Genomic DNA, 20,742 nt, shown 5'->3' on the forward strand with positions numbered 1-20,742 from the left:
CCGTTGTCTGCCGACTTGTACATTGTGGCTCGTCGCACCCGGTCCATCCTCGACCCCCAGATGAAGTGGAAGACAGCCCGGGTGATCCCCTTGGCGTAGGAGGGAGGGACAGGCCACACTTGCGCCAAGTACAGCAGCCCCGAGGATGACCACAGAACAGACTTGACCCGATCAGTGATGACCTTGGAAAAGATGTTGTCACCTCTCCCCCCCCCCCCAAACCCGTCCGGTCCCGCATGTAAGCCATGGTAATCAAATGATTTTTTTTTTCTCTGAGACACATCACGCGTTATAATTACGCAGCAACGACCTGGCACGCTTCTTTTTACTAAATGCATACACATTTCTTTGAGGATAACTTGGGAAAACGTGTCAACCCTGTAAAAACTACAGCCGCCCACAAATACTCCCAGGCACGTTTAACTGGGCGCTGAGAGGGGTGAGGGGTGTGATTCTTGGTTAAAATCGGATGGCTGTAACTCAGGCATCTTGCGGGCTGAAACACACACACACACACACACACACAGACACACACACACACACACACACACACACAGACACACAGACACACACACACACACACACACACACAGCTCCCGGGGAAATCTAGCGCCCACGGTTTTAATAACTGCTGCCCCTCGCTCGGGGTGACTGAACCACAAGGATGGCTGGTGTCCTTTTGAAAAGCTTTGTTCACTACTACTCTCTCTCTCTGCATTCAACCCACCGCGTGTGTGCATTACACACATACACACACACACACACACACACACACACACACACACACACACACAGGTGTGAGCTGGATAAAGGCCAAGCCTCGCTAGCTGGGCTCTTCAGTACGTACCGAATACCACAGCCACACCGGACAGGCAGATATGGGTCTATGTCGGAAGGGGCTGGGGCTGGGACTGGGACTGGGACTGGGGCTGGGACTGGGACTGGGACTGTCCGGCGGTCTGGTCAAGGGATAGAGGAAAGGGTTTGGATTGGAGGTCACTCGCGGTCAGAGGCAAAGTTAGAGAGAGGTCGAAGGATGAAGATCAGATGAGAAGGAAAGAGGGACCAGGGAACCACAGTGGAACCTGGGGGCGACCTTGCATTGCATCTGCCAAATACAAATGTTTTAAAATGTATTAAAGAGTAATTTATGTACTGGATCATTTTCGTTTTGTTCTGATCGTCCCCTTTCGTATTTATTTTTTTAAATGTGGTTGGTGGGGACAGGGGGTCAGGGATTTTTTTTTTGTTTTTTGTTGGTAAAACCCCGTTCCTCGTCATTACCCGGAGCGAAGAGCGTCCTCAAACTGACAGGCTCCTCTTTCTCTCTTGAAACCTGGTGCTCACATGTGATCTCGACACTGCATCAAGGGTTTTTTTTCTTCTAATTCCTCCCCCCACTCTCTCTCTCTCTCTCCTGTTAACGGCGTGAAATGAGAAGTGGCGCCGGAGTTTAAACAGGCGGTCAAAGGGGGTGGGTAGCCGGGGCTCACCACATCTCGCTGTGATCATTTTACTCCTACCCCCCCAAAAAAAAAGAAACACATCGAATTTGTAAGAGGCGATGGATTCAGGCATCAGACGGCCGAGAATCACAGCGTTTGAAAAAATGACCAAAGTTCGCAGGAGGAGAGAGATGATTCTCTATCAGATTGGCGTTCCCTGCTGCATTCTGTTCCTGGCCTGGTGCATGTGTAGCCTGCTCTCCAGACTAGGTGAGTGAGCTCGGTCTTCTTCAACTTTCCCACCTGGTATCTGTGCTGGCAAAAGGCTTTATATATATATATATATATATTTTTTAATTTTTTTTTTAAACTAACGATAATTGTCCTTCCACTGTAGATATCTAGATAAATGAGGGTATTTATTCACAAAATAACTCAGCAGGTCGGGCAGCATCTCAGGAGAGAAGGAATGGGCGACGTTTCGGGTCGAGACCCTTCTTCAGACAGACTTTAGATAAATGAAGGGTCTTACGTCCGTGTTTCAAAATGCATTGCAGGCAATTTAGACAGTTTAGAAGATTTTTATTTTTAAAGAATATATATATATATATATATATATTTATGCTTTTAAGTTTGTATTTTCCCCTTGTTACACCAGCGGAGCGGTGAACTTGCAGAGAACGAGCCTTGCACTGAGATCGATTGGACTGTAATAGCCGAGAAGGTTAAGGTGATTAGAAATCGGCCACTCTGCAATACAGCTTTGCTAACCTGCCACCTGCAAGTTTCCTCAAGAATACCACCGCACATAAAGGCTCCCGTGTTAATCCTGTCAGTCTTGTCCAACCCCGAGGGGTAGCATAGGCTGGATATTATTTTGCAATAAAATGGAATTCGTTTTATAAATTAACTTTATATCGCGGGTTTGTCCACCTTAATGGCTATATGGTTCAATTGGATGCAAGTTTGAGAGATTGTCCCTGTATGTAGCGTGTTAGTGGTGGGTTTAAAGTACAATGAGGCGCTGGGTCTAGTAGGGTTCGATAGGTGACCTGAGCTGTCGAGTCGATATCTCCCTTGTAAGTAACTCATGCCAATTGTTCATCCGAACAGAGCGAGAGAAACAGACTGGACAACAAGCCGTGCGGGACCTAAGGTGGTGGAACAGGAAGTTAATGGCAGCGGCGAAGGACAACGGTACCCAGACAAAGAACTGTACCGAGCCAGGTAAGGGGCACTCCAGATTCCGCCGGCTGCACAACAACATCATCATACTTCACACCCAGGAGAACCTTTTTACTGCGAGGAAACATATAATAAACGGCAATTGAAAAGGGTTTGGTTGGTGTTCTAGTCAAATATGCGCTGCTATAGTAACCCGTTTAAATGAAGATGTCAGTGTGTGTTTGTGTGTGTGTTGCTGGAGCTATTGCCGTGGAGCCGGTGAGACCAAAGGGAGCAATTACTGCAGACACGCATCTTCTCAATGGAAGCTCTCTTACAGTTTCTTACCCCGTGTAGTGACGTTTAACACTAGGGAAAATACATTTCGTGCAGAGCGATTTCTGGAACTACCTTGATCGCGATTATCAACACTAATTAGGTCTCTCACCAGTTAAGGATTTGCCTGGAGGTTGGCTTACATCCAAAGTAAATCCCCCTTTTGATTTAATTATATTTTTTCCTCTCTCTGGCTATTGCAAAATAGTCTTGTAGCTATTTCAACTTCTATGGGTTGTTGATGTTCTGTTTTAAAACTGTTCTAATTTGTTTCATTGGGTTGTTTAAATTAATACTGACTAGCTAATTAATTTATTGCATCGTATGGTAGGTGCATTCCCAATCTCGTTGTACCCCTGTACAATGACAATAAAGATATATTGTATTGTATGGATTCACCCTCCTTAACTTTGTGAACTTTTGGTTGCACAATATTCTGGCCCATCTCTTTTATTGGCTTCATTTGGACAGTGCCTTGTCACTGTAAAAGGCAGCAAAGAGCCCGGGCAATAACCAAATGGTTATTTAAGTGATTTTATACATGATCTATCGGAATTTATATCTGAAAGCTATATGATTCGGGATGTGTTTTTTTCCAAACGGCTTGGACCGTTGAGGTGGAATTTGAGAACAAAGATTCAAGGGGTTATCTGTTACATGCATTGACAATCTGAATGTAAGAGGAATGATTTGCAGGTGATATGATGATTGTCAGTGAGGTGGCTGGTGTTTAGCAACAGTATAATATTGGTCAGTCGGTAAAATAGGCTGGATGGAATTTAATCCTGAAAAACGTGAGGTGACGTATTTTTTGAAGTCTAATATGGCTAGGATAGACAGATTGTATGATAGAATCCTGAGGGACTTGGTACTTAATACTGAGGGCAGATTATACATATCCAGGGACCACTGAAGGCATCAGCACAGCCAGATGAGATGGTGAGGACACTTGCCCTCATCACCAGAATAAGGCCACACACAAACTAGTGGAAGAACATGTCATAATCCACAGGGTATCATATCATATCATATATATACAGCCGGAAACAGGCCTTTTCGGCCCACCAAGTCCGTGCCGCCCAGCGATCCCCGTACATTAACACTATCCTACACCCACTAGGGACAATTTTTACATTTACCCAGCCAATTAACCTACATACCTGTACGTCTTTGGAGTGTGGGAGGAAACCGAAGATCTCGGAGAAAACCCACGCAGGTCACGGGGAGAACGTACAAACTCCTTACAGTGCAGCACCCGTAGTCAGGATCGAACCTGAGTCTCCGGCGCTGCATTCGCTGTAAAGCAGCAACTCTACCGCTGCGCTACCGTGCCGTAGTTTACCACCCACTGGTATGAACATTGAATGCTCCAATTTTAAATAATAATCTCCTCTCTCTTTTGTATGCATCCCTCCCCCTCCAAATCCCACCTATATCCCTCCCCCTCCAAATCCCACCTATATCCCTCCCCCTCCAAATCCCACCTATATCCCTCCCTCTGGCTTTATATTTCACTCATCTTATCTGATGCTCTTTTGTCTTCCTTTCATCCCTAGCCTTTGTCATCTACTGCACCCATCTGCCCCACCCATCACCTGTATCCTCCCATCACTTGCCAGGCATTGTGGCGCCCCCATCTCTATTTTCCAGCATTATCCCCACTGCTACAATCAGTCTGAAGAAGGGTCCTGACCTGTAACATTGCCAGTCCATTCCTTCCACAGATGCTGCTGGACCCGCTAGAGCTACTCCAGCACTTACCTCTGTTAGCTGGGGTGTAGAATATAAACATTTAGAATTTGTGATGCAGCTGTATATCTTGTTGGTTAAGTTGTAGCTGGTGTATTGTGTGCAATCAGGTTGCCATGACTGCATGGAAAGATATGACTAGAGTCATAGAGTACTACTGTGTGGAAACAGGTCTTTCGGCCCAACGTGCCCACACCGGCCAACATGTCCCAGCTACACTAGCCCCACCTGCCTGTGTTTGGCCCATGTCCCTCCAAACCTGTCCTATCCATGTGCCTGTCTAACTGTTTCTTAAACATTGGGATAGTCCCAGCCTCAGCTACCTCCTTTAGTTTAGTTTAGAGATACAATGCGGAAACAGGCCCTTTGGCCCACCGGATCCATGTCGACCAACGATCCCTGCACATTAACACTATCCTACATACACACAAGGAACAATTTACTTTTATATCAAGCCAATTAACCTACAAACTTATATGCCTTTGGAGTGTGGGAGGAAACCAATATCTTGAAGAAAACCCACACGGTCACAGTCCTGTAGCAGCTTGTTCCATACAACCACCATCCTTTGTGTGAAAAAGTTACCCCTCTGACTCCTATTAAATCTTTTCCCCTTCATCTTAAACCTTTGTCCTCTTGTCCTTGATTCATCTACTCTGGGCAAGAGACTCTGTCCATCTCCCCAACCCCTCAACCTCCTGCACTCCAAGGAATAGAGTCCCATCCTACTCAACCTCTTCCTATAGCTCAGATCCTCTAGTCCTGGTAACATCCTCTTACATCTTCTCTGTACACTTTCCAGCTTGACAACATCTGGCTACTAGTTGACTACTGGAGAGGATGACAGGGGATTCACCAGAATGTTGCCTGGGATGGAATTTTCAATTATGTAGAGAGACAAGATAGGTTCCATTTATTTTCCTCAGAGCCCCGGGACCTGGCTGAGGTGTACAAAATGATGAGAGGCATGGATAGTGAAGAAAGTGGGAAATATTTTCCCTTGGCAGAGGTGACTCTGACCAAAGAGCACAGGTTTACCACAAGGGATGTAAGATATGAAAGGGATTTAAGAAATAAAATTTGTCTCCCAGAGGGTGAAAAACAAGTGGGAATATACTGCTGGAGACAGGTGCCCCAGGACATGGGTGGGCGGCACAGTGGCGTGGCGGTAGAGTTCCTGCCTTCCAGCGCCAGAGACCCGGGTTCGATTCTGACTATGGATGCCGTCTGTGTGGTTTGTATATTGTCCCTGTGAACTCGTGGGATGTCTGCGGGTGCTCTGGTTTCCTCCCGCACTCCAAAGACATGCACGTTAGTAGGTTAATTGGCTGAGGTTAAATTGAAAATTGTCACTAGTGTGTAGGATAGTGCTAATGTCCGGGGTGATCGCTGGTCGGCGTGGATTCAGTGGGCCGAATGGCCTGCTTCCGCACTGTATTGCTAAAGATATTTAAGAAATAGTCAAACAAGCTTTTGAAGAGCCGCAGTGGAGAAGGCTGTTCTGGAAAATGGGGATCAGTACAGATAGATACGTGATGGCCAGCACAGACACAGTGGGCCAAAGGGCCTGCTTCCATGCTGTATGCCTCTGTTCACCAGATTCATGGAAATAAAATCAGAGAATACTGAACAAACAGCCTTATTATCTCTCTAGATGGCTTAAAAGTGTCCTGATGGAGGACATTTAAAGGAAAGGGCTTGATAGTGTGTTTAGATATTTATGGGGAGATCTCAGCCGATGACCTTATTCACCAGATTGATTCCTGGGATGGCAGGACTTTCATATGAAGAAAGGCTGGATAGACTCGGAATGGTGGTGCAGGCTGGAAGGGCCGAATGGCCTACTCCTGCACCTATTTTCTATGTTTCTATGTTTCTAAAAAGTGTCCATTGATAAAATGAAAACAAAAGTCTACAGTTGAAACTACACTCAGATTGGTGGGAACACGGATAATAACACAGGCACATTGAAGGAAGATGGGCAATAAAATGATGAACATGGTGCAGAAGTGATGTTGACAATGAAATATTAAGTGAGGAAACACTGAAGCTTGCGCATCTATTTGGCTGAATAGCGTGTTTAGTTTTGTAAATTTCTGTGAAATTCTGTGTGGTGATACAAAGTGGGCTGAATTTCAAAAAGATGAATATTCCAGTAATTAATCTGTTGCGACAGAAGACGGACAATTATTACGTGAAATTGATCAAATACTGTAAAAGGTACCGTGAAGCAGATTTCAATATGATCGTATAGTTAATCAATAAGGTGTAACGCACAAAGATATTAGGGGAAGAGGAAGGGATGGGCAAAAGGAATCCATTTAAACTGTTTGTTAATTTCCAATCGGGTAAAAACATTCTATATTTGTGCACTTGTCAGATAAGGCACCAAGGCACATTCCTTGTATATGCATACTTGGCCAATAAACATTCATAACACAATGTACCTGGGGGCTTGGTTTGGGAAATCTGGGAAAGACCTCCTGTGGTTTGAGTTATTAATTGGTCTTCCGTGAACTATTCCCCAGGCAAGTCACTGTATTATCTTCCGCTTTAATCTCAACAGGCAATAACGGAAGAACCTGAACATATGAAGCGAGGAGTAGTGTCCCTCATATTCAGACCTATATTTGTGTGTATCCACTGTTGATGTGTGACTCCTTGGGAGCCCGTATCCATTTGATACGTCAGGCTCTTCAAGGTAGACATTGGTTCCTCCAAGGCGATGGATAGAGCTGAGCACAGAGTCTAAAGAGCACCCATTTCGAGCTTGTTCTCAAGTCAGACCATTCCCCATTCTGTCGGCACAGCTGCAATGTCACTAGGTTGCAGTCTCAGGGTAGGCTGCATATTGCCGATGCCAGATGAGATGTTTGTCTGTGTGTAATTGCATGGTGCATGAGTGATTCAAAAGCCTGGGTCAGTGATCAAATAATGAGTTCAAAGCCCACTATGGCAGCTGCGGAATTTAAATTCAGTCAAGTCCTAAATACATTTTAAAAAGTAGTACCGGTAATGGTGACACTGAAATCATCTGAATATTACAAATAAAAATATTTTCCTGGTTTACTTATGTCCTTTAGAGATAGAATTTTGAATCTGTAGTTGTTTTGTCTTTTGTGTCTGTACTCTCTGTATTGTGTTTGATACTTAGCTGCCCTTTGAGACTGCCTTTTAATCCATGCAGCTTCAGAACCGTTAGAATGGGCAGCAGTACTTCAATTCCACGTTATACTTTACACACACACACACACACACACACACACACACACACACACACACACACACACACACACATGCCTTCCCCTACATGTCTGCAGCAGCAGATTACATACATAAATTGTTGTCTAGGGAATGGTGTGAAAAGTAGAGAAATGAAGAGAGAATGCCTATTTCTTTTAGAGGAATGATGATGAGCAACCTTTACTGGAAAATTGTTACAAAAGGAGAGAGACCAAGACGATTATCCTCAAGCACAGCATGATTGCATAGTGGACAGTTTTGATACCGAGATGAGGGGTAGTAGTGGTTGGGTAATGGTACCACAATATTAATTCTGGGCAGCGAATTAAAATGGTCAATGTTGAATTAGCAATGTTGATGGTCAGTGTTGAACTGCACATTTTATGTTCCTGTTGCTTTGCCTTTGAAATTAAAAATCAATGAAAGGAAAAATCAAACTGAGTGTCTTATGCTATCAGTTATTTTTCCGCCTTTTACTAAAGTTAATTTAGCTGCATGGAATGGTTGAAGCAAAAAAAAAACCCCCAAAGGATTTTCAAGGTATTATGGGATTTAAAAAGGTTGAAAAAAAAGTTGTTTATCACGCTAAGTGGAAGTGAAGAATATTGGAGGTGATTTGTAGAATGTTGAAGAAGGTACCAATTCAGTGACTCTAAACAAAATCGATACCCTTCAAGAGAACGTAATGTAATGGTGAGCGGTCTACTTAATTGCTGGATTATTGTGTACTATAATTTACAGCGATTACCTTCTCGTTACTTTTGAATTCATCTCTGCTGCTTGCTAGTGAACAATGTGCAAAACGGAATAACTGGGTATCAACATCAGCAACCTTTGTGTAGTTGGTATCTTTTTCCAACAAGCTTCAAGTTAAAGAGAAAAATGCTATTCAACCAGAGAGGAAGATTGTAAGACACGTGAGCAGGGGTGAAGAAGTAGATTTTATGGAGAAGTTAACAGTTTTAGGAAGGAAATACCGGATGTTGGGACCAAGGAGTGGAATGATTACAATAGGGAGTGCTCAGGAACCCAGATCTGGAAGGCAAAATGATTTAAGAGGGTTGTAGGACTGAATGAAGTTACACAGGTAAGAGTTTTTTTTAAATCTACCGATATCCAAAGCTTCCTATTAATGCAATGTATTCAACATTTTTTTAAATCAAAGGTTGTGCTCAAGCATTGTGTCTTTGAGATTCCAAAAGTGACAAAGAATGTCAAGAACATGATGCTTCTCATTATTTTGAACAACATTATGCAACAGGGTCTATGGTGCCGTTTGTGATGAGCTGTGAAGCCAGTATTTAAAATGGGAGTGGAGAACATGGAGCTGATCGAGCATGAATCAGAGAACATAATCTGCTTGGTGTCCAATCCTTCACATTAGAAGCGTTTTAATGCTTAAAACAATTGTTGTAATGTATATAGAATGTTTGAAATGTGTCAGGTTGTTCTTTAATTCCATTTCAAGCAGCTGGACTGAGAGAACTCTTGCATTTCAGAGTTCAGCATTTTGTAGAAGTAATTGGAGGATGGGAACCAAAACATTTCTATTTGTGACTAAATTTGGGGCATGGATGGTTCATTTTAGTTTAGTTTAAATTCCCTTTCAAAATCTTACAGATGCTTTTCTTTCATTTTCACAAAATATGCATTTTTAATACTTGCTCCTTTGCAATTTGGAGAGGATGGAAGATCCTCTCTCCACATTGCAAAGGAGTCAGTATTGGTGCACAGGAGCAGGCCCTTCAACCCATGATGTCTATGGCTGGCCACGATGCTAATTTGAACTGCACATCTACCTGCACATGATCTATAATCCTTCCACTCCCTTCTCTGTTCATGTGCCTGTCCAAATGTTTCTTAGATGTTTCTATCATATTTGCATCTACCACACCTGGCAGTGCATTCCATGCACGCACAATGCTCTCGATTTAAAAAAAAACAAAAAACATGCCCTTGTACAGGATATCTCCTTGACACATATCCTCCCTTACCTTAATGTTATGCCATCCAGTATTTGACATTTCCATCTGGGGGGAAAATATTGTGACTGTCTGTCCTATCATAATTTTATATATTTACTAGACCAAGTGGACCTGTTGCAGCACCCTCTCCTACCCCCCTCCCTCCCCTCCCCCCTCCCCCTCCCCCTCCCCTCCCCACTTCCCCTTCCCCCTCAACCCCTCTTATGCACTCCCCACCTCCCTCCCTCCCTAGGAGATAGATTTAAACTTTAAAATGTGAATAACTTAAAAAATATAACACCGATTTCAATAAAACTACTTGCATTATCACTAAAGTGACACCCGATCTACACTTTCAGGAAACTATGGACGCGTCTTTCTATCCATATATATCTGGTCTATATCTTAATATAGCAGGAATGTGGATCACATTTTCCTGGTGGCCTGTAGAATCTCAAAAATATATTGTAAAATGTGCCTTTGGATCTGAAATACTTTAGGATGATGTGGAAAGAAATATATTTTCAACAATAAGAATAAAGTTCTGGAAGTTCCTGCATGACTTTTTTTTTGGCATTAATATAGCAGTATTATGCCATATTAATGGCATTTCCTCAAGGAGTATCCAACTTTCAAAAATATCTTGTTAGTGTGCCTTTTGTCTGAAAAGTTTTAGGATGAGGTGGAAAAGAAGATGATATATTTTCCCCAACAAGACTGGAGTTCTTGTGGGAGTACTTGCATGACTTTTATTTTTTCACCATCATTCAAACATTTGCATAAATACATTGTGTCTGTACAGACATGGTTACAGATAATAAACTGATTCAGGGCACATTCGAAGATGTTAAAACAATCTGTCCATTTCTGTGCGACGTCTATTTGTGAGAAACCCATTTCTAAAGGAAGATGAAATAATTTATTCCGTGAATTATCTGTGGGGCGTATTTAATTATTACAATTTATTATATTATTAGGATCAGGTGTAAAGTCGAGTGCAACAGTTGTGTCAGGTGCACTTGTAAGGTTTGCGTAGAGTTGGTGGAAAGCTGCTGATTATCTCTGGTCATTAAAAACTGCACCAAAGTTTGATTGAGAGATTGGATTTTATGACACTTGAGCCAAAGGTCAAGATCAGCACTGACGGGCAGTGATTCTGCAAGTGAAACTGGTGGCCATGATAAGCGTAAATGTTGATGCTCTGGCTGTTATACCTTTGGAAATGTCCCTCTGATCCCCTTCTTTATATTGTGCTTGTTGCAAAAAAAATAAAAATGCATGAGCAATGGAAATCTTATTTTACCATTTGAGTTACAAATGATTTTCAGCGCATTTCACGGGATTACATCTGCTGGACCCTGAAGAAAATTGGATGCCTGCAATGAGTGCTCTCACTATTCCAGCGTTCCATGAGGGAATGAAGTGAGCGGTCCAGTATGGTATGGACCACCACCCAAGTTTAACGTTGATGTTAGCATAATGCTAGCTTTTGCATTTTCTGACAATAGCCCCTCAGTTTCAAATCATTTGGCTTCAAGTGTAAGAAGTTTAGGGAAAAAAAACTGCAGATGCTGGTTTAAATCGAAGGTAGACACAAAATGCTGGAGTAACTCAGCGGGTCAGGCAGCATCTCAGGAGAGAAGGAATGGGTGATGTTTTGGGTCAAGACCCTTCTGCAGATTGACGTCAGGGGAGGGGGCGGGACAAAGATAGGATGTAGTTGGAGACAGGAAGACTAGTAGGAGAACTGGGAAGGGGGAGGGGATAGAGAGGGGAAGCAGGGACTACCTGAAGTGGGAAAAGTCAATGTTCAAACCGCTGGGGTGTAAACTGCCCAAGCGAAATGAGGTGCTGATCCTCCTATTTGCGCTGGGCCTCGCTCTGACAATGGAGGAGGCCCAGGACAGAAAAGTCAGATTGGGAATGGGAGGGGGAGTTGAAGTGCTGAGCCACCGGGAGATCAGGTTGGTTGAGACGGACTGAGCAGAGGCGTTCAATGAAACGATCGCCGAGCCTGCGCTTGGTCTCGCTGATGTAGAGAAGTTGACACCTGGAACAGCGGATACAGTAGATGGGGTTGGAGGAGGTGCAGGTGAACCTCTGCCTCACCTGAAAAGACGGTCATGGTCCTTGGATGGAGTCGAGGAGGGAGGTAAAGGGACAGGTGTTGCATCTCCTGCAGTTGCAGGGGAAAGTACCTGGGGAAGGGGTGGTTTGGGTGGGAAAGGACGTGGACCAGGGAGTTTCAGGGGAAACGGTCTGCGGAAAGCAGAAAGGGGTGGAGATGGGAAGATGTGGCCAATGGTGGGATCCCGTTGGAGGTGGCGGAAATGTTGGAGGATAATATGTTGTATACGCTGGCTGATGGGGTGGATGGTGAGGACAAGGGGGACTCTATCCTTGTTTTGAAGAGGGGGAGGGGGAGAAAGAACGGAGCTGTGGGATATTGAGGAGACCCTAGTGAGAGCCTCATCTATAATGGAAGAGGGGAAGCCCCGTTTCCTAAAGAATGAGGACATCTCTGATGCCCTAGTATGGAACACCTCATCCTGGGCACAGATGCGGCATAGATGGAGTTTTTACAGGAAACACGGTGGGAAGAAGTGTAGTCAAGATAGCTATATAGCTATGGGAGTCTGTGGGTTTGTAGTTGATTTTGGTCACTAGTCTGACTCCTGTGACGGAGATGGTGAGATCCAGAAACGGAAGGGAGCTGTCGGAGATGGTCTAAGAGCAGTATGGAAATACTTAAGAGCAGTATGGAAATTAGAGCAGTATGGAAATTAGTGGTGAAATTGATGAAGTCCGAGTTCTGCATGGGTACAAGATGTAGCACCAATGCAGTCGTCAACGTAGCGGAGGTAGAGTTCGGGGATAGGGCCAGTGTACGCCTGGAACAGCGATTATTTGACGTACCCTACAAAGAGGCAGGCATAGCTAGGGCCCATGCGAGTGCCCATAGCTACACCTTGGATTTGGAGGAAGTGGGAGGAGTCAAAGGAGAAGTTGTTGAGGGTAAGGACCAGCTCTGCTAGGTGGAGGAGAGTGTTAGTAGATGGATATTGGCTGGTTCTATGGTTGAGGAAGAAACGCAGGGCTTTAAGACCCTCTGGGTGGGGGATGGAGATGTAGAGTGACAGGACATCCATAGTAAAGATGAGGGGCCTGGAAAACGGAAGTTATTGAGGAGATGGAGAGCATGTGAGGTGTCTTGAACATAGGTAGGGAGGGATCGGACCAGGGGGGATAGGATGGAGTCGAGGGTGAAAGGGGGGAAATGGGAAATGAAGTGCAAGATCCAAATTTGTCTGATACAGAATCTCAACCCAAAACATTATCCATTTCATCTTTCCAGAGATGCTGCTGTCCTGCTAAGTTACTCCAGCATTTTGTGTCTATCTTTGAAATAACCTATTGAGTTCAAATTCAGGATCCAGCAAAAGAAGAGTTGGTTTCACACTAAAACTTGTGAGAAAATCTGAACGATACTGAAAATTAGTTATTGGACTAGATTTGTAGTTGTTCATTTAAAAGAGAAAGCTTGTTATTATTTTGTGAAATGTGTACCAAAAATATAACAAAATATTCATGCTTTTGTTTGGAGCTGTAAAAAATGGTATTATCTAAAATACCATTCTTTGAATAAATGGGCAACAGTACTGTTTCTATGTCTTCAGGGAGATATTGTACTCTTTGTATCCATGTGTTGGACATATTGTGATTATGTTGAACAGGAGACCTCTGTTTGACTATGACTAGAGCAGTCAGTCTTAAAACAGGAGCTTGAAGACCCATCAAGTAGAAAGGTCAGGTGTTCTGCCTTGCAAATAAGTCCCTTTTCTGTTGTGATGCCTGTTGACTTTGTGCATTTATGGAAACATTGCATAGAGAAACAAAAGCTGTATCATGTTATTATCCTCATGCTGTTATAGTATCTTTCTAAATGGTACTCAATCCAAAGCTACGTTTAGACATTTTTTTTAATACTGTGGTTTTAGTGCAAAGTGTGACTCTCTCACAATGGTTCCTCGTAAAGGAACAAGTAAATGACATAAATTTGCCTTAAATACATGTTCTTTCAGCAAACGATGCATATTGTTCGCAAGATAATTTCTTGACTTGCACAAAAGAGAATGATGAAATGTCTTCTGCATCGAAACTGATTTCTTATTCATTAAGAAGTAAATTCTTTCTTGGCCTAAACAAATTTGTATCTTGTCTCAAATTGAACAAATTTTCTTTCATAGATCACAGCTTCTGTCAAAAATAAATTCTTTTGAATAGAAATAAATTACCTCTATGCATGGAATGTGCTTACTATTGAGGAAATAATAACTCAATCGACAAAATAGTCCCTGTGGCCATCGGAAGAGGTGGTGAATAATACATTAAAAGAATAGACTCGGTGTTGCCTAGGCAGATAGTAAGCCAAAGGGTTGGAGGAGATTTAGGAACCAGCAATAGATAAACAAATTATTGATATGAAAGGGGAAGGTAACATAAACATGAAAATGTCCCCAAAAATTGTAAAAAGGTGAAAATCCCCCAAAATTGAAAATCTGCAATGATGTGAAAATATACAGGTAGCATCTGTAGAAAAAGAAACAGAGCTAATGTTTCAAGTTGAAAACCATTAAATGAATTGGAAAAGTTCTGAAGAAGGGTCTTCAACCTGAAATGTTGTTCTTTCCGCAGATGCTGCCCGACCTTCTGAATATTTGAAGCATTTTTTTGATTAAGAACTTGTATGGCTTTTTATAAATGAAGAATATGGCAAAGGCAAATGTGGTTTCCATAGAGACAATGACAGCAGAAATGATGATGGGAATAAAGAAATATTGTGGCGCGTCGGTAGAGGCCCGAAATAAAGGCAAGGAGCCACAATATCTTCATAGAAGAAGACAGGGTGAATGTACCAGAACTAATGGGGGGAGGGGGATGGCTCTTATGACTGAGGAACATTGTTGTGCTTGGAAAGAGAAATGAATGGGAATAAAAGCAAATAAATCCTCTGGGTCAGATAACCTGCATTGTCCTGAGAGAAATCCATGAAGATGCATTTCCTTAATTTTGGAATAGACCCAGCAAATTGGGATGTAGAAATGATTAACAGAGAAAAGTGCCCAATTATTGATAATTTTCACATATACAAGTTGTCAGTAAAATGCTAGGGTCTATCTGTTGAGTGAGTGGGCAGATGCGGTTGAGTGAGTGGACAGATGCGTGGCAGATGCAGTATAATGTAGATAAATGTGAGGTTATCCACTTTGGCGGCAGAAACAAGGAGGCAGATTATTATCTCAATGGAGTTGGGTTAGGTAAGGGGGAGATCCAGCGAGACCTGGGGGTCCTTGTACACCAGTCACTGAAAGTTGGCGTGCAGGTACAGCAGGCAGTGAAGAAAGCTAATGGAATGTTGGCCTTCATAACAAGAGGATTTCAGTATAGGAGTAAAGATGTTCTTCTGCAGTTGTATAGGGTCCTGGTAAGACCACATCTGGAGTATTATGTACAGTTTTGGTCTCCTAATTTGAGGAAGGATATCCTTGTAATTGAGGCAGTGCAGCGTAGGTTCACGAGATTGATCCCTGGGATGGCGGGACTGACATATGAGGCGTGTATTCACTGGAGTTTAGAAGGATGAGAGGGGACCTAATAGAAACATATAAAATTATAAAAGGACTGGACAAGCTAGATGCAGGAAAAATATTCCCAATGTTGGGCGAGTCCAGAACCAGGGGTCACAGTCTTAGAATAAAGGGGAGGCCATTTAAAACTGAGGTGAGAAGAAAAAAATTCACCCAGAGAGTTGTGTATTTGTGGAATTCTGTGCCACAGAGGGCAGTGGAAGCCAAATCACTGGATGGATTTAAGAGAGAGTTAGATAGAGCTCTAGGGGCTGGTAGAATCGAGGGATATGGGGAGAAGACAGGCATGGGGTATTGATTGGGGACGATCAGCCATGATCACAATGAATGGCGGTGCTGGCTCGAAGGGCCGAATGGCCCTCTCCTGCACCTATTTTCTATGTTTCTATGTTTCTATCAATGTGGCCATTTGCTGGTGTTATCAAATCATAATACTATTAGGCAGATACTATTAGGCAGTGACAACAAGACTTTTTGCAAAGGAAATCACATTTGACAAATGTAATAAAGCTTTTATGAGAAATTTCCAGTAGGATGGTCATGGATCAACCAATGGATGTAGAATATCTGGGTGTTTCAAAGGCATTTGATAAAGGCACCACTTGAACAATTGTTACATAAAATAAGGGCTAATGGGAAGGGGGTAATGTGTCAGCTTGAGTTGGTGAAAGGGCAGAAACATGGAACAGAAGTAAAAGGAACATTTTTCCATTTGCCAGGCCATTGCCAGTGGGATGGCTTAAGTATCAGGACCAGGCCCGCAGCTATTCACAGTTTACATTAATAACTTGGATGAAAAAAAGGGAAGAGTAAGAGCAACCAGAGTTTTGTCAATGGTGCAAAGTTGGAAAGTAAGTTTTTTAGATTTTTAGATTTAGAGATACAGCGCGGAAACAGGCCCTTCGGCCCACCGGGTCCGCGCCGTCCAGCGATCCCCGCACATTAACACTATCCTACACCCACTAGGGAATTTTTTTACATTTGCCCAGCCAATTAACCTACAAACCTGTACGTCTTTGGAGCGTGGGAGGAAACCGAAGATCTCGGAGAAAATCCACGCAGGTCACGGGGAGAACGTACAAACTCCGTACAGTACAGCACCCGTAGTCAGGATCGAACCTGAGTCTCCGGCGCTGCATTCGCTGTAAGGCAGCAACTCTACCGCTGCGCCACCGTGCCGCCCCTGTGAAGAGGACACGCAGCATCTATAATAAATGGGATTTAGTTTGATGAAATGAGTTGTTAAGATAGTTGTTGATGGAGAATAACGAGAAAAAATGTGAGGTTATCCATTTTAGTTAAAAAGCAAATGTAAAATGGCCTGTTAAATGGTTAGAAATGGTACATCAGCACTTTGATATCCTATGTAAACCCGCATCTGCAGTTCCTTGTTTCTAGAAATGGTGCATGTTGGTGTGCAGAGGGTTCTTGATATGTTGGTTCATTTGATGTGGAAAGCAAATGCGAAAAAGTACAAGGCAGATAGATAGGCAATAGATGGATATTTTCTACTGCGTGGATTGGGGGTTGTGACAACAAAAAGCCTGCAGGAGCGATGTCAGATACCTCCATTCCAGTTCGGAACATTATCGAACCCATATCCTTTTTCAGAACACTGTCAGAGGTCGTATGTTATCAGAAGGCTGGTGGACCATCTTCCTTCCAGATCATAATTAGCTCAATACTTCTGCATTCTGCAGGCCCAGAATATGGTTGCCTCCCCCTCCCCCCACCTGTCTAATGCCTTTGCTATGGAAGCATACATGGTGGTATCCCACAATTTTATTATCATGATTTTTGAATTCGGTATAGGTACGTTTCCATTATTTAAACTGCCGTAACACAACGATTGTCTATATGTAATTTTGGTTTTCATATACAAGATAATGGATGTTTGTGTAGGAAGGAACTGCAGATGCTGGTTTAAAGGGTGATGGGAATTGATGTTGGTTGCTGGGCTGGATAGAGTGGATGTGGGGAGGATGTTTCCACTAGTAGCAGAGTCTAGGACCAGAGGTCAGAGCCTCAGAATTAAAGGGTGTTCTTTTAGGAATGAGATGAGGAGGAATTTCTTTAGTCAAAGGGTGGTGAATCTGTGGAATTCATTGCCACAGAAGGCTGTGAGAGCCAAATCATTGGATATTTTTAAGGCAGAGATCGATAGATTCTTGATTAGTATGAGCATCGGGGGTTATGGGGAGAAGGGAGGAGAATGGGGTTAGGAGGGAGAGATAGATCAGCCATTATTGAATAGCGGAGTAGACTTGATGGGCAGAATGGCCTAATCCTGGTCTTATCACTTATGAAATGGATATTTGCCTTGGAATAGTTCAGCATAGAGTCATTGGTATAATTTCCGGGTTGAGGGGATGGTCCCTTTGAGCAGAAACTGAATGATGTTGGCATGGATTCAATGAAGTTTGGAAGAATGTGATGGAATCATATTGAAATATCTGATTTTTGAGGATAATTTGTAGGATGGAGGTTGAGAGATTGCCTGGAGTTCAAGGACTGTGAGATAGTTTTTTATTTAGTTTATTGTCATGTGTACCGAGGTAGTGTGAAAAGCAATTTTGATTACATGCTAATCAATCAGCAGAAAGACAATACATGATTACAATCCATCCATTTACAGTGTAGAGATACATGATAAGGGAATAACATTTGGTGCAAGGTAAAGTCTGCAAATTCCGATCAAGGATAGTCTGAGGGGCACCAAAGAGGTAGATAGTAGTTCAGCACTGCTCTCTGGTTGTGGTAGGATGATTCAGTTACCTGATAACAATTGGGAAGAAACCGTCCCTGAATCTGGTGGTGTGTGTTTTCACACTTCTACACCTTTTGCCCGATGGGAGAGGGGAGAAGAGGGAGTGGCCAGGGTGCGACTCGTCCTTGATTATGCTGCTGGCCTTGCTGGGGCAGCGCGAGGGATGAAGAATTGGCCTTTTATGACTTTAATTTGATGTTTGGCACTGGCGGAGGGAATGAGTGTTTAGGGTGGTGGGTAAGGTGCCAATCGAGTTGGCTGCCTGTTCCTGGATGGGGATTGAGCTCCTTGAGAGTTAGCATCGCACTCGTCCAGACCTGGCGAGTATTCCACCATGATTCTGACCTGTGCTTTTGTAGGTGGTGGAAAGGCTTTGCAAAGGCAGGAGGTGAATCACAGGTTGCAGGCTACCCTGCCTATAACCTACCCATGTTCCCATGGTGTTTACAAAGCTGCTTCAGTTGAGTTTATTGCCAATATTCCCCTACAGTATTGATGGTGGGAGACTGGGTGATAGAAATTGCATTGAATGTCAGAGTGTACATAACCCACTCCTTTGCTGTGTGATACATCCCCTTGATTTTGTTCTTCTCCTGATGAAAGTAATCCCCTATATTTCTGCCTCCCTCTGCCTCTATACATGAGAGCGAATGACAAGCTTTTTGAAAGGTTTGGATGTATTGGATTTTAAAACAATGCAGTGTATATTATGCTCATGACTGCCATAAAAAAAGCACATTCAGTGAAAGGTTTATATATATTTTTTAAAATCTCTATCAAAATCTAAACACTTGTTTCATAAGCTCGCCTCTATCTCTGTAACCATCTCCAGCCCAGTAACTCAATGCAAACACTACCTGTTGTGCTCATGTGATTTAAATTATAATCATTTCTGGGTGTTTTTATTTGGATGGCAAGCAAAATAGTTTTTCACAGTATCTCAGTGGACATGACAATAATAAAATAATGCCAATAATAGACAACACCAGGGAGACCAATTCAGACTGCTTGTATACCCCTATCTCTCTTTTATCCTTTCTCCTTCTGACCTTTCCATTTTGCCAAGCTATTAATTATTTACCCCAATATCCCCAAATCGTTACTTGAGTCAAAGATATTTGTGTTCATGGCACTTCTAAGAAGTTCCTCGGCACTTCTTGTGCCATAGAAACATGATACACTCAAAGGTTGTATCATGTTACCTGTCCTTAACTGTGATGGAAAATCACTTGATCTCCATTTGTTACGAAGAACATGAAGAGATGTACATTTGCCCAAAAGGCAATTGCTTAACCAAGTGCCAAAGTAATAGGAAAACCCCCTTGATCTCTCGCTGTCAGTGATACTGAGCACATGAATAGACAGCAGTGGGACCCAAAGGCAATTGCTTCGCCAAATACTACGCCACTGGAGACTGTTGTGAGAGGAGATTCTTTAGTGAACTTGTGGACACAATGTTGAGGAGTATTGAAGGTAAACAAATTGTGCATCCTCGTGCCATTTCTCAAATGTGAAATGGATGCAACACGTGTCAGTTTCTGGGCATAAGGTTCTGTGCCTGTTCTGTGGTGGCAACGAGGTTCCAGTCTTATTTCCTTTAGTGAGTTTAACAGTAGCGTGAAAGCAATACTGCTTTGATTTATAGAATCAGAGTTAACTTTAGAAAAAAAAGAACAGGTGAAGAATTGGATAAAGGTTTACTTTCACCAGTGGATTTCATGTGATAGGAGAAGAATTAGGCCATTCGGCCCATCAAGTCTACTCGGCCATTCAATCATGGCTGATTTATCTTTCCCTCTTAACCCCATTCTCCTGCCTTCTCCCCATAACCCCTGACGTGAAAGGGAATTCATAGTTAACCTACTGGGCTCTTTATAGATGTGATAAGTAGGTTAAGGTGGAACCAGCATGTGTGGTCCTTTTAGATACACTGAAGGTAGAGTTAGCAGCTTTTGGCAGAGGTGCTGCATCACAGCTCGGAGCAACCTGGGTTCAATCCTGATCTCAAGCGCTGACTGTGTGGAGTTTGCATGTTATTCCTGTGTAAAATGGGTGCTTGATGGTCAGTGTGGACCACGTTTTTGTACTGTACCCGCAGACAGTGGTCACAGCCTGCATTGCCATGTCTATCATAATTCATTTCATTAGTAACTAAATTTTCCAGTTATAATGTCCAACTGCCCTGAAAATGATCGGACAAATGATTTGGGTTCAAAATGCCTCAATATTGCCATCTTGGGGCATAAAGATGGGTAACCCATGTTGATCTTACCAGACACACCCGCACCCTGAAAATAAAATAAAAACTGGCTCTTTGCAGCATTAAACGATGAGGATCTTTTCCGAGGCGTCTCTGTGTTGATTGTTCGGTAGCTACAAGGAAGAGCACACAGTTCTTCTACTGCTGCATGCATTTTGTAATATTT

General features: G+C 43.0%; 1 protein-coding gene across 1 annotated transcript in view; it reads left to right on the forward strand.

Moving 5' to 3' along the window:
• The first annotated feature begins 1,346 nt into the window (after positions 1-1,346).
• The window catches only part of slc24a4b (solute carrier family 24 member 4b), a 223,289-nt gene continuing 203,893 nt past the window's right edge, over positions 1,347-20,742 (forward strand). Inside the window, exons 1-2 of the mRNA XM_078406780.1 lie at positions 1,347-1,715; positions 2,559-2,672. Coding sequence (XP_078262906.1) covers positions 1,565-1,715; positions 2,559-2,672 — 265 coding nt within the window. The 5' untranslated portion in view covers positions 1,347-1,564. The remainder of the gene's footprint in view (positions 1,716-2,558; positions 2,673-20,742) is intronic.

This window comes from Rhinoraja longicauda, chromosome 10 (assembly GCF_053455715.1).
Source record: "Rhinoraja longicauda isolate Sanriku21f chromosome 10, sRhiLon1.1, whole genome shotgun sequence".
Classification (NCBI taxonomy): domain Eukaryota; kingdom Metazoa; phylum Chordata; class Chondrichthyes; order Rajiformes; family Arhynchobatidae; genus Rhinoraja; species Rhinoraja longicauda.